The sequence below is a fragment of the Drosophila arizonae genome, chromosome X (assembly GCF_054131065.1).
Source record: "Drosophila arizonae isolate 15081-1271.41 chromosome X, UAZ_ARI_1.0, whole genome shotgun sequence".
In the NCBI taxonomy this organism is placed as follows: Eukaryota; Metazoa; Arthropoda; class Insecta; order Diptera; family Drosophilidae; genus Drosophila; species Drosophila arizonae.
This window is the reverse complement of record NC_142927.1, coordinates 25,039,827-25,055,711: the sequence shown is the minus strand read 5'-3', so window position 1 is coordinate 25,055,711 and position 15,885 is coordinate 25,039,827. Positions and strand designations below refer to the sequence as shown.

Below are 15,885 nucleotides of genomic sequence, written 5' to 3'. Positions count from 1 at the left end.
TCTGTCCCTGTGAATGTAAATCCCTTCGATGCTATAGAAGCTAGAGACTTTCAATTTGGAAAACATATTCGTGTAAAGTATCAAAATTTTCCCGATCCGTTCGTGGCAAATTGGAAAATGCATTTTTATTAGGATTGTGTACAAGATTTGCACAAAAATATATATAATATATATAGATACGGCAGCGTATGGGCCTTGAATGAGTATTCTGCAGTCGTTAACGCCCGATTGCAATGGTTATTGTTTATCGGCTTAGCAAAACTTCTTTACAAACTTTTGCTATGAATAACAAACAAACCAAATTCTATATGGCCCTGAATTCACTGCTGGGTATGCTGGTTTTACCAAAGTCTATGTGAAAGACGGAAGGAGACTGAACCTATAAATATTTAGTATATATACATACATATTATGTAACCAAGTCGATATATTTGTAGTTTGTTTGTTTGCAAACTTAAAATTTGCTTTATATAAGAAATCGATTATTATCGATATGCATTCCTTAATGCGAAAGGGCACGGCATGGGCTTTAGGGTATGCTCTATTTGGGCACGCCCGCTTACAGCAATTTGACTCGTTTTTCTTTTCGTTTCATGCTGGTGTGACTGGAAATTTAGTTGAGAGAGCCGCCAGCTTAGCGGGGCGTGGGAGTTTTTGTGTTCATTTTCTTTTGTTGTTTTGGCGCTCCATTGTTATGTGTGTGTGTGAGCGTGTTTTTGTTGTTTTGTTTTCGTATAGTTTCAGGTCTATTGATTGACGCGCTCGTTTGGCTGCTGGCGATTACTCATACGCCGCGTGGCACTCATCGAGTTGCTCGTTGCTGTTGCTTGTCATTTGTTTGTTTGTTTGTTTGTTGTACTTGTTGCGCACATTAGTTTATTTGACAGCTGCTGCTCTTGCCGTTTTTGTTTTCAATTCCCAGGCGTCGTCTAACCGAAACTCATCTTATTTGGCAACAGCAGCGACCACAAGCGATTCAAGTTCAGTTGGGCGGCGCACATTGCAGTTCTTTATTTTGTGGGTCAGCTGCGGTTACTAATACTAATACGCCCCTGCTTGGGCTTCTCATATATTTTTTTGTGTTTGTCAAAACAAATGTCACTTGTTGTTAGCTGTTATCTGAGCTGATTCATGTTGGCTGAAAGCCTTCATTCATTCAAATATTACGCACGCACATACGTACATACATACGTCTGTACACATCTACATACATATATACCTTATGGCCACATAAATCATTTTCATCATAAACATTTCTAGTTGCTCTTCCGCTTTGATCACCCTATACAGACGATCATAATGCATATACTATATACATAATGCTAGGCTCTGACATAATCAAATAATTTTACAATTTGAAAAGAAATTCTCTAAAAAAAAAAAACTTGTTTAGTTAGAGTACAAATAATAAATTATTTGTTTGTTTGTTTCTTATATTTTCTTTTCAATTTTGCTTCTGATTAATTCTTCTAAATATTTCATATTGAGCATGGGAACTTGAAGCTGTCGACAACGCCCATTTGCTTATCTTCATTTAGTTGAATAAAAGCTAGAATAAAAGCCGATTAAATCATTATTGACTTATTTCGCTTATATGTAATGATTCATTAATAATTCATAGAGAGATTTCATCGAAATTGTTTTATAAAATATAACTTACAACTAATCCAATCAATTTAAACTCTTATCAATTCTTATCTGAAAAACCTACAACTCAAATAATAGCAAACTTTTATCAGGCTATAGTTAGACAAATTGCAATCAATTATTATCTACATGTATCGATAGACCAATATTTCAATTTATCGATAACCAATTAGTGTTAAATTGTACATATATATTAATATTAATATAAGGTATATCGATATTTACTAGCAATTTAGGTTACACTATTCTTCTAAGAGTCCTATTATATTTCATCGTAATCGAAAATTAAAATCGATAACAACTGCCAATAGATAAAATTTTGTTAGTTTTAATTATCGGTGTACAAATTGCATATAGTTTTGTTATGGATGATCTCATCAGTCTATGACAACAGCTCATTAAATTTATTTGTAATCGATAACTATCAATAGTTTTTTTTTTCGTTGCTAGTTATCAATAGATACTTAAATTACATAATGCTTCTTATCGATAACTAATGACATCGCAATTGTATAAATATATCAATAAGTAAGATATAGTCCTACTATCGAATCGATAATTATCACTTTACGATAATTTGTATTGGAATGAATTCTAATCAATATGTTTATCGTAAAATAAATTGTGTTGAATTCAATCGGAAAGTTTTAATCGATAATTGAGTCCATATTCATTTCAATAGTTTTAATCGATAGCTGTTTCAATAGTTTCAATCGATAACTAAATGCATAAGCATAATTTCAATAGGTAATTCCCTAATTAATCGTTCATTTTCGATAAATATATTGCATTCAATGTCCAAATGAAAGACAATGTATAAATTGTGTTAGGCCATCAAGAGAGATTCTATGAGATTAAAAAGACAAGCAATACAAAATTTTAATTAAGAATTTGTTCAATTTGTCGACTGTTTATTTATCTAGAATCAATATAATTTAATAGCTTTATTTTGGGCATAGCTTGTAAAGCTTTGATTAATTAATGCATGGTTTTCTTGTAACTGTAGACGCGAACCGTTATGGCTAGACATTCCCACTGGCAGTGGCAAATCTCATCAGTCTATGACAACAGCTCATCAGCTGTGGCGATGTAATTATATCGCTTTGGCTCTTAGGCACTCTTCCCACCTCTCTCTCTCTCTCTCTCACTCTCTCTGTCTACCCCTTTTCGCACTCTTCCTCTCTTTGGCTCGGTTCTTTTTATAACAAACTTGATCTCTTGTCTCGGCCCACTGCTGAATTGGCTGCTAGCCAAATGGCCACGTGGCTGGTCAATCAGCCAGCCAGCCAGAGCGTTCATCTAACTGTGTGTGTGTGTGTGTTTTTCTTTGAGTGTGTCAATTTTGTTGCGGCTATGTTTCTGCCATGCGGCTGCAGCCAAGCCATACGCAATTTTACGCCTTAATTTATTGCAATCGATGACGGCAACGCGTCGGTCACAAGAGGCTAATTGCGAATGGCGGCCACAAACAGAAACAGCAACAAATTGTTGTTGTTGTTATTGTTGTTGTTGTTGTGCCTTTGAGTTCGGTTTTGGCCAGCTCTGCATTATGCTATTCACATGCCTGCTGCGCGCTGTGTTTGTAAAAAGTTCATTCAACCGTTATTGTTTTGTTGTTGTATTGTTGTACCCTGTACCCAATGGCAAACGGGTATGATGTGTGAACTGAACTCGATCTAGTTGTAGATAGCTATTGAATATATAATTTTATAATCATATTTGAGATTTAAAAATACAATTTGCAGCAAAGTTTGCTAAGCTACTCTGGCATAGGGTATCTTGCAGTTGATCATAGCCCACTAGTTTGTGCTGTAATGCTTCATTTGCCAATTTGCGTAGAGTAGCCAAAGGAAACAAAAAAAAACAGCATTAACAAGAAACAACAGCAATAAACTGAGATCGGTTTGCCATAGCCTGGAGCATGGGTAAAAATAACAATATATGTGTAAATATTTATATGTGTGTATGTATAAAGTTCATGCGCTTGTTCATTCATTTATCCATATCCATATCCGCGACAAAATGCAGCTCCAATATGAATCGAACCAGTTGTCCCAGTCGTATCGGAAAGCCATTAAATAATCCTATTTAGAGTAGTTTAATCTAGTTTTGTATACAAAAATTGGAAAGTAAAGAAACAAAAACCATTAATGGCATATAATTATGGTTAGCTATGCAGGAAGCCTGTGCAAACGGCAGCCGTTAAAGGCAGGTGTCACTGTGTTAGCTGGCTTACATAAGGCACAAATGTTTCGACAGTTATGAGAGACAGCACAACAAGTCAATACCCCTGGCACATAGTGCAGGCCGTATATGGTTCAATTGTTGAACGGTTGAATGACTTGAGAGTCAACGACAACGACAACGACAACGGCAACGGCAACGGCAACTGTCTGTCGCCGGCTATTTTAGCCATGTCCCAAAACAGGAAGCCCAATCGAAAATAGCTAACGAAACCATTCAACCCTTTCTCCCGCTCTGTTTTGCAGCTAAACAAACAGAGCAAACGCCGGAGCGTGACTGAGTGAGTGAGCGAGCGAGCGAGCGAGCGTTTGGCAAAGAGACGAGTCGGTGTACAGCGCATCTTAATCCCGCCCGGACAGCAGTCGCCCCCTACCCCTAACACGTTCCATCGCCATGAGCAAGAAACCGACGGCCGGCCCGGCGCTCCACAAGGTCATCATGGTGGGCAGCGGCGGTGTTGGTAAATCGGCCCTCACCTTGCAGTTCATGTACGATGAGTTTGTCGAGGACTACGAGCCCACCAAGGCCGATAGCTATAGGAAAAAGGTAAACTCTATTGACGGGGACCAACAGTTGTCACAAACGCATACATACATACATACATACATCTTCGTTCAGGTTGTGCTCGATGGAGAGGAAGTACAAATAGATATACTAGATACAGCCGGCCAGGAGGACTATGCAGCGATCAGAGATAATTATTTTCGCAGCGGCGAAGGTTTCCTCTGCGTCTTCTCAATCACAGACGACGAAAGCTTCCAGGCCACCCAGGAATTCAGGTGAGTGAGTGAGGTGCCTCTCCGAGTGTATGTCAAGTGGGCGTGTCAGCCCACAAGTGTGCCTAAACAAGTCTCACAGCAGCGTCGCAGCCAACCAAGTGCTGCTCTCTCAGCAACACTTTCTAATTAGTGGCCCCATGTCTGAAATTCATAATCTTAAAGTCTAAAGTAATTCCTAGGCAGTAAATGTACGTAAAGTACAGACCGATAAAACTTCTGATTAGAATAAAGTGCCTCACAAGTTATCGATTCTTATCGATAATAAGTAAAGGAGATGAGTTAAAAGGAAAGTAAAGCTCAAAGATTTAAGATTTCAAGTCAAGATTAGCATGATCGATATAGCTCTTTGCCCTGCTCAGGAATATACAGCAGAGTTCCGATAATTCGAAATGACGAAGGGATCAAATTATCGAAAATTATTGAGAGCAAATTTCTTTCAAGGGGATTGAATTTTTTTTTCAATTATCCGCAATTTTTGATCTAGCGGCGTACAAATTATCGAGACTCGGCTGTATATTTATGTACATATATATGTACATACATATATGTATGTATATTTATGTACATATGTACTTTAGTGGTAGATCTCCATCTGCTATACTCATTTTCTAAAAATGATCGAACGAGCTACACCAACTTATCCTGAATTAATTGTTGATTATACAATAGCTTATATCTATTGCGATGACAATTTCATTGAGGATGACGTTAGAAGGGAGCCGTCGATAGAAATTTTATACACATCTCACATTTTCAATAAGTTCAGGGTTTTAATTCCTAACCAAGTTGAAATATATCAGAGACTAGATAGCTCGACATCAATTTCTAACTTTGAGAAATTTCTTGTCATATACAAACTTTCATAGCTTTTCATAGATAAACTGTAATGCATATAAAGAATATTCTTATATTGTTTAACGAGATTTTAGATTGTTTAACTCTGAGAAAATTTATTATAGACCGAAACTTTGCTCTGATTAAAGCAATTGAGTTATTTTTATAGAAAGTAAATAGAAGAGGCAAAACAATCTCTTATTGCGATTTCTTTTACTTTAGCATTATGCCAAGCACAATGGAGCTTTATACATCTTATAAATGCATTCATGAATTGATTGAACTGAGCCTATAACAAGAATAACTATAGCATATATAATTATGTGTGAAGGTATAGTTCCTTAAGTAAGCAATTCGATTTTTTAATCTCGTCTGATTCTCAATTATGGAAGTTCATGTCAAACTGATCTTAGTTCTTGTATATGTGTGTATATATATATATATATATATATATATATATATATAAATATATATATATATTCATAAATCTTCAAATGCTTAGACTCATTCTATAACTTTAGGGAGTGATAGGTGAGCATATGTTTTAGGTTTTTAGTTTAATAGAAAATATGCTCCATGCTTTAACGCCTCCCATTGACCTATATAAGCAAACTACTCTATTTGCTCGATAGTTTGCTGTTAATCAACTTATTGCTCACTTGTTAGGCTAGGCCCATGTTTTTATGCTCCCATTAACCTCATTTCGAGCAGAGAGCCCGAGGCGGCGCGTGAGAGAGCCCGAGACTTAAGTTAATACAAACAGCCCGTGGGTGCTGGCGCCTGTTAACTGACATATGACAATTATGAAGTGTGACTGGGTGTGGCTCAGCAGGCGCGATAGTTGGGCCACAAGTTGAGTGTGTGGGCTGTGAGTCATGGCATGGCATGGCATGGCTAGGCGAACCGTTTGATAAGCACTTTATCCGTTACTTTGGCAAATATTGTTGACTGACGAACCGATTCCATCCCATTCCATTCACACACACACACAGAGAACAAATATTGCGGGTGAAAAATGATGAGAGCATACCGTTCCTGCTGGTGGGCAACAAATGCGATCTAAATGACAAACGGAAGGTGCCGCTCAACGAGTGCCAGGTGAGGGCGCAGCAGTGGTCCGTGCCCTACGTGGAGACCTCGGCCAAGACGCGTGAGAATGTGGACAAGGTAAGTGCGGTTAAAGCATGCAAATGACTCTCTGAGTTGTAATGCTATCTCTTTCTCTCTGTCGCGATCTGAATCGGAATATGAATATGAAATCTTTATACGTACATATATACATACATATATGTATATATATATATGTACATGAATATGAATATTTAATGTAACAACATTTGCAGAAACATTTTTGAAGGCTCTTCAACAATTGGCTTAAAGAAGAAAACCCAATGAAATGTGGGAAATGAATATGAATATATATGAATCATGAATGAATCAATCAAAAAGCGGAAAAATGAAACCACAGAAAACGAAATGCAAAAATTTATTGCACACATTTTATTCGTTCTTTTTCATTTCGTTTGTTTTTGTTTTCTCATATATATGTATAAAGAATATACATACATATATATACATATGCCAATTGTTATTCCTTTTTAGTTTATGTGTGTTTTTGTTTTTGTGATTACCACACACTGTAATCAGCTGCAGCAACAACAACAACAACAACAACAACTTCAACTACTCACTCTCATATTAGTTTTCTTCTCGTCTTCGGTTACGATTCACATTTTTGTATGCTTATCTCAAGCGTTTTGCACATTGCAAATCTTTAGCCAAACAATTTTATGGCCACTTGTTGTTTTGGGCTTTTACCGTACGACACACGCATACGCACACACATACACACACGCACAAACACACACATAGTTATCAAGAAAGCTAGTATTAAATCAGAGCGTTTATGCCATGAACTGTTTGTGTATTCAAAGCGATAAATAAACTGATTGATAAACTGATTTGCGTAATTGGATTGGCATTGCAGTCGGATGGCTCTGATTCTGACTGACAATTAGAGTAATAAATAAATAAATATTTTTTATAAATGTATTTATTGTTAAATAGTATTTTTCAATAATATTCTCTAAGGCTCTGCCTTTATAGGTGCGGTAAAACACTTAGTTGTTTTTTAAATTATATATTTAAATTAGGGATATTACAGAATTTCTTAGAAATAATAAATAATGTTTAATTAGGAAATTTAATTTAATTTAATTTATTATTTTAATATTTAATCATTTACGAAAATGTTAGTATTTTAGTTTGTCTATTCAAAAAAAAAAAAAAATAATAATAATAATAATAATAAATAAATAAATAAATAATAATAAATAAATAATAAATAATTAATTTAATTTATTATTTTAATATTTAATCATTTACGAAAATTTTAGTATTTTAGTTTGTCTATTCAAAAAAAAAAATAATAATAATAATAATAATAATAATAATAATAATAAATAAATAAATAAATAACAATCATCTTTTAAATATATTTAAGTTACTATATATTTAAAAAATAATAATACAATTTTTATTATTAATGACAATATTTTTTAGAATTTTGACATAGAGTAAAAATTCCAAACTTTCGTTTAATCAGATCAACCCAAAATATGAAAAAAAAAAGGTTTACTTGCTTTCAATTAAAAAAATTTTTCTATTTCTTAAATCAATTTTTGTTAGAAATTCATGACTTGATATTTACCCTAGAGTATATATTTAAAAAATCCTTCAAGTAGATTCAGATAATATAAAAAGGCATATTTACTTTATATATATAAATACACATAAATTTATGTGATTTAGATATACTTCTTTAATTATTCTGTAACACCACATTTGTTTAGATATTCGAATAAATAGACTGAAATTAAAATTAAATACTTTGAGGAAATACGTCGAAGAAATACGTTGAAAAAATACTTAGAAGAAATATTTAAAGTTAATACTTAAAGGAAGTAGTTGGAGGAAACTCTTAAAAGCAATACTTATACGAAATACTTAGAGGAGTTAGAAGTAATTCTTAGCAGTGCTTGAAAGAAATATTTAGAGGAAATATTGCTAACGAAATTTTACATTATATATTTTTGCAGTAATCTATCAAATTTTTTTTTAGAAATCTTCGTTTTTGAAATATATGGAAACACCTTAAATAGAACTCATCTATTTTAGTTTTTCAATTTTCAGAAAACTGACGATTAAACGAAACTTGATATCGAAATTAATATAAGAAGTGTATTCAAAATATCGTTATCGATTATAAATCATAGCACGCTTTACAACAATGTTATCGCTATCGTTGTGGCTTATGGATGTTGTGTAAAGACTTGGACAAAATATTTAAATATTTTCATTTAATTATTATTTTGATATTGTTTTTAATTTTTCGTATTGCCAGCGCGTCTATGTACAATGTCTCACAAAGAATGCAATTCAATGTCTAAACATGGCACAAGAAACACATAAACCATTCAAATTCCTCAAACACTAACCACACACACTTATGTTTTTAGCGCTATCCTTAAGAAAAGCAAATGACAACAAAAATCTCTTAATATATCTACATTTTCAACAGATATATATCTATATCATTATATATATATATATACGTACATGTATGTTTTATTCCCATCACAATTGCAGGTATTTTTTGATTTGATGCGCGAAATAAGATCACGAAAAACCGAAGATTCGAAAGCCACGAGCGGGCGTGCTAAAGATAGATGCAAGAAGCGGAGACTTAAGTGTACCCTACTTTAGGCATTAGGTGCATACGAAACAACAATTAAATATATATATATAATTTCAATTAAACAAAACAAGCAATTATTTAAATCTCACACACACACACACAAACACACTTTGCGTAATACCTTAATATTATATATTCCTTAAGTACTTCCGTAGCTTGCCCTCTTTCGCTTTTGGCTTTTTGCAACACTAAAACTCCACTTTGGTTCTAACAATAATTATATTTAGTTATTTTATATGATTTACATTTAGATTTATATTTAATTAATTAAATTTTTATTTTACTTCCACTTTAACAACAAAACAACACTAATAATAAGTAGAAAGACCCTACATATCGGTCGACTACAATATTTACTAACTTAACCGACTCACTAAACTAACTACCTAATGAGTCTAGCATGTTTACAATCAATATTGTGTTGGTAATATATTGCATATATTATATTGTATACTAAGCTAAATCGGACTTTTCAAAAGAAAGATATCTTCTTCCCATCGAACTTCAAAAACTTTTAAATTAATACTAATTATATAGGGTGTTTTCTTCTTTTTAGTTTTAGAAGAGAATTTATAAAGTTACATTAGTCGATATCAAATTTATCGATATTATTTGTCTTTTAAGATATCTTCTTTCCATCGAATTTGAGTGGAATAACATGTTATTTCAACGTTATACAAGATATGAATTATATAGAATATTTTCTTCTTTTTAGCTTCAAATCGGTATCAAATTTATCGAAATATTGTCTTCTAACTATATACTAAACTCAACTTGTTAGAGATCAGAAATGAGTTTTTATTTTTCCAATGTCAACTAAAATCAAATGTGATCAAAATCATATATAGTTTGTTTTTATTGCAAAGAGCAATTGTACAATAAGTATATCGATATCTTTTTTCGCTATATATTGCTTTTAAAGTGTAACTTAATATAAGATTTTACTGTATAAACATGAATTAATTGTATATGGTTCTTTTAGCTTCAAAAAATTCACAATATTTATTGATATCAAATTTATCGATATATTGCTCGTAATCTGGAGCCAATTACATTTGGCATCAATTTTGCCTTGTAAAAAAGTTTCACTTTATTATAACAGTAAAACTTTGTGTTTAGCATTATTAAAGTTTATTTTTCCAACTGAAATATTACACAATTAAGAGTTTAAGAAATGTTAGACTCATAAGGAATCTGATCAACTTATATATAATACAATTTATAATTCAATTATAAAGAACATCGACTATGCAGGCTCAACAGTTCACATGTACACACAGCCACTAACTTAACATATATGTATATATGCATATAAATATGTTAAAGTTATGTAAATTATTTTTGGTAAATTTAGCTGAATTTAATAATTGAAGTAGAGTCAAGACTGCAAACTAAATTGAGCATAGAACAAATCCTGAAGCAGCAAAGGCTGAATTCAATTGAAAATATATTATTTTTGTGCTCATTCACAAAAGTGAAATGAGTATATTTTTTGTTTTGTCCGTCTATCCGTCCGTGGAAAATCGGACAGTGAGTCTGTCAACGCTTAAGCCGTAAATGAGTACCCTAAAGTCGGATACGACCGACTGCAACATTCTTATTTACATATTTGGAAATATTAAGCAAAAATTTAGCTCTTTGTTTTGCAGTCTGGGCAAAAATATTGTAAATATGTCATTTTTGCAAAGGCATATTTTTATTTAATTTCTGAAGACAAACCAACATTCCCGCATAGATCTTAAGTACTATTATTTACTTTGGTTTTCTTCTTCTTCCTTTTTTTTGTTGTTGTATTTTGTTTTAGTTTGGTTTTTATTTTGGTATTCTAGTTTCTTTCAATTTGGTCTTATGGTGTATGAAACTTTTTGCTTTCGGTTTTAGACACTTTCAAAATTTTGTAATTCTAGAACAAATTAACCTCCCCCCAAAAAAAGAGTAATCATAAATAATGATAATCAATAATTAACAACATGTTATTAATCGATGTCACTGTGTGCTCTTCTGCAGGTATTTTTCGATCTAATCAGGGATATTTCATCACGCAAAAAACAACGTCAGATGGACGTGAAAGAGCCGGCGAAGCCTTCTCCTTGCTGCCAATTGTTGTAAAAGAAAGAAAAGAAAGCAAACATAGAACAAAACCAGAACGAGAAACAATATGAAACGAGCAACTGCGACGCGAACAACAGCAATCGCGGACTCACATGCAACACGACACATGGAACAACAAGAATGGCCACACGGATATGCCGCAAAACCGACTACAACAACAATAACAACAACAAGCAAAACAAATATAAAAAAAGAAAATAATAATATTCAATAATAATAATAATAATAATACATTGTGTTATGTTAATAATAATTAGTAACGAGCAGCAGCAACAACAACAACAGCAAACAAAGAAAACTCTTATCAAAATTTTGTGCGACATTTCAACGATGATTAAAATTTACAAATAAATTATGAATGATATGTAATATACATAATTAAATCGAACTCTTCAGTTATGTTTAGGCAACAATCATACTAATAATGATAATAAAAGAACAAGAAGAAAACAAAGAGAGAAACAATGAAATCAAATATTTTACAGCACAGCGCCAGCTTTTCATTTGTAATTGAACAAAATAATTATATATCAACTTAGCAAGCTGAAATAATAACAAATTTATATACAAAAAAAATATATTCTATTTTATTTTTTAATTTAATTATTATTATTATTATTTTTTTTTTTTTTTTTCTTGTATAAAGTAATAGCAAAATGTCAAATAAAATAAAGGATACACACACACATATATATACATACAGAAAAGCTTTTTATAAATATATATATATATATACACACAAACACTCAATTTAAATACACATAATATTAGTTTAAAAATATATAATTGTAAAATGCAGCTGCAGGTTGATATCAAACTCCATCTCTAATAATGATATTACATGTACTTTAAAACAAAACGAAAACGAAAATCAATGAAAAAGCAAAACTCTTATGCAAATTTTTGTAATTTTCTAACTAGCCACAAATGCAAACAAAACTTAATCTAAAGGTTAAACTATAAAAAAAGGATAATATAAAATTAATCAATTTAGCTGCTTCATTCATTTGTTTCTTAATATTTTCGATATAATTTTTTTTTTTAATATTGTTTATATTTTATTTTGTTTTTTTTTTTTTTCGTTTCTTGCAACTGCATTCTGTATTTTAGTATATAAGCTATTATTATTATTATTCTAATTATTATTATTATGATTATATTAGAATGGTAATGCCTACATCTAATTATTATTAAATATATAAGTTATGCAATTTACTTGATTTTTTCTCACTGTGCATTTTGCTATTCAATTTGCTGAACACATTCATCTTCGATCGAACACTTTGTTCATTTTGTTTTTGTGTATGATAAATTATATAAACAGAAATCAGTAAAACGAAAAATGTTGCTATATATACATAGATTATATATACATATGTATATATTACGATAAGGGGCCTAGGGAGCAGCAGCAACAGCAGCCGGACATCATTTTAAGCGTTCTACTCACACACACACACACACTTCTTTTTGCTCTCACTTCTATACACATACACTCAATCCCTTATATGTATTATATATATATCGGAATTTAAATAAGAGTAACTATTTTTTTTAACACCAATAGCAAAGCATTTTTTACAATTATTATAATGATTATGAGTAAAACTGGATACAAAACAAAAACAGCATATGTTTAGCTTGCAAATAAACAAAACTATGAAAAATAAAAGCGTCTTTTATTTATCGATAACTATTAATGATAGATATCAACATACATGGACGATAATTTGTTAATTTAAAAATCAGTTTTTAATATAATATCTCTTACATCTTGAGAGCTAGAGTATACAAATTTTGCATTTAAATTTAGGTGAATTTTATACAATTTATATGTATTTTATATTTCCTCTACAATGGAAAAAATGTCCAATAATTGTGACGAATGCTTTATGCACCGTCAATCAAATTGACATTCTGGCTGGAGTTTACTGATTAATAAACCTCTTCTAGGGCTTAAATCCATCTTGAAACCTATAGCTCCTGGTTTCCTGTATTAACTTCTAACTGAGCATTGCCTGCGTCGAATTCATTTCCGCCGTAGAACCCTTTTCGGCAAAGTCATAGACCTTTTGTCTGTTGGCTAATGTCTCTACTTTGACATTATCGACTGTTTCTGCCAATTCGTTTCTTATTTAGGTACTTTCGAAAATATAAAAATATAAAATAAAATATATGACCGGAGAGCATTTGTGTCAAATAAAAAGACGTTTACGGTACGTTACGGCAATTCCAACTTATCTTCTACGAGGCAATGGTTTGCTGTCGTATGATCTTTGTTGCCTGTTCCGAGAATACTTATGGTCCATGCACATATTTGAAGGTTAGTATCACATTCTGAAACTTTGATTATGAAAGTACAACATAAATAAACTGTCCTTCACTATCCCTCAACAAATAGGTTATAATATAATCTATGATATATATTTAATATCTACATAATCTATATTATCATATATGAAATAATTATCATATACAGTAATCCGGATATAACGACTCCGCGTATCGCGTCTGTACGGTTATAGTGACGAAAATTCTGGTCCCTAGACAAACTTTTATAAGCAAACTTATTGGATAAAGCTTTCGCCGGGCATACCGACGGTCCCTTGAGCATCCTTATAACGGGATATGCATGTGTTGATCCATAAGTATGTACAAAAGGTGTGTAGAATGATTGGAACATCAGCTCTTTGCAGCGTCCAGGGCATTTTCTAGTTGAGCAATCTCGGCTAGAGTTCTCCATGCTTCTTCAGCAGCATTTGCTCTCCCTTCGCATCATCATCATCGCATTATACTGAAATCGTGTATGCCCAGAATATACCCTAGCATTTAGAATACAATTTTCACATTGCTTTGAAATCACTTTTTTTTATTTTTTTTCTTGCATTTCTGTTTTCTTTACACATTTATTGAATATATATATATATTTTTTTCATATATTTTCGTTACTTATTTATGTTTGTTTGTTTACTTTTGTTGTTTGTTTTCTTATTTATGCTTTTAAAATTAAGTTTACCTGTTACAATTACAGCTAAAAGATGTTCGTTTTCTGTATTTAATTTATGTATTGTATTATTTTATTTTACTTTTTGTTTTTGTCTAATCAAACATTTATAATTTGCAATACTCCCGATTTGTTTTTATATTTATGTTTACTTTATAATTAAGTAAATAAAAAATATATAGCATTTCTAAAATGAAATCGTTAAGTAAATGTAAGAACGAATAAAATATATTTATATATAGAGGCTTAAAATAAAGTATTATGTTCATTACTTGGCTACTTATCCAGGTAGATTCATTAAATATACAAAAACAAAAAAAAAAAAAAAAAAAAGGTGAAACATACTAAATTAATTACTTAATAAACAAACATATAAATATGCAGATCTTCAAAACGAATGAACTAAATACATTTTAAATAATCATGTCAATTTTTTTCTTTTAATTTTTTTTTTTTAGATTTCATTGTTATACTTTTTACATATATTTTTATTTTGTTTTTAGCTTTTATTTGTTTTTTTTTTTTCGTTTTTAATTTTTATTAGAACTTACAGCTAAGCATTTTACATATACATTTCAACATTTACACAAACATTTATGTTACTAAAACTAAGTTCTTGTTTATATTCCCATTTTTTTTTTCTTTTGTTTTTGTTTTATTTTTATTTTTATTTCTTTTTTTTTTTGCATTTTGAATTTTAGTTAAGTTTATGTTCTTCTTTGAAAATAGATTCCAACTGCGTTGAATTTTTTGCTTTTAAAAAATTTTTCTGGTGTCAAAATAAATTTTAATTTCTTTAGTTTTTCGTTTCTCATTCTTTTCATTTCATTTTCATTTCTCTTTTATCATAAATGTTATTTTTATTTTTTATTTTTTGTTTTTTTTTTTTTCCTGAAACTGAAATATTGGAAACTTGCCTTAAGAAAAGTTGTCTACTGTTTTGGAAAAAAAATATATACAAATAAAAAAATATCAAAATGAAATTTTATCTAATATATATATCGTATGTTTAGTATAATGTTTTTTTTTTTCTTTTTCTTTTATTTTTAATTGTTTTTTTTTTTAGGCTTGTTTTTCTTTACTTATTTATTGCCCATTTTCATCAGATTCTAAAATTTCTTCTCAAATAAAACTGTGTTTTTCTTTAAATTAATTTTTTTTTAAATAATTATTCATGATTTTACATCGACTTTGTATGTTTTTTTTTTAAAGATTTATACCTACTTTTTGTCGTTTTTTTTTTAATTTCTTGTTTTTTTTATTTTATTTTTATTTTTTTGTTGTTTTCATTGTTTAATACTTTTTTCTTAACTCTCTCACACACACTCATACACACATACAAATACACATTGAAAAAATGCTCGAAAATATAATATTTAGTTTTGTTTTTGTTTTTGTTTTTGTTTTGTCTTCTGCCTTAAATTTCAAAGTTGTGTATATATAAATATTTCATACAAGTTCTTCATATTCATTATTTGTTTTTTGTTTATATATATATATTTATATAT

General features: G+C 30.8%; 1 protein-coding gene across 3 annotated transcripts in view; it reads left to right on the top strand.

The window, feature by feature from the left end:
* Rala (Ras-like protein A) overlaps positions 1-15,752 on the top strand; it is a 31,078-nt gene extending 15,326 nt beyond the window's left edge. For 2 of the 3 annotated variants that reach the window (XM_089475173.1, XM_089475174.1), the window contains exons 2-6: positions 4,137-4,437; positions 4,510-4,670; positions 6,497-6,671; positions 9,153-9,276; positions 11,269-15,752. In XM_089475173.1, the coding sequence (XP_089331299.1) occupies positions 4,285-4,437; positions 4,510-4,670; positions 6,497-6,671; positions 9,153-9,269 (606 nt within the window). In that variant the 5' untranslated portion in view covers positions 4,137-4,284 and the 3' untranslated portion in view covers positions 9,270-9,276; positions 11,269-15,752. The remainder of the gene's footprint in view (positions 1-4,136; positions 4,438-4,509; positions 4,671-6,496; positions 6,672-9,152; positions 9,277-11,268) is intronic. The other variant, XM_018016772.2, reaches the window with a different exon arrangement.
* The last annotated feature ends 133 nt before the right edge of the window (positions 15,753-15,885 follow it).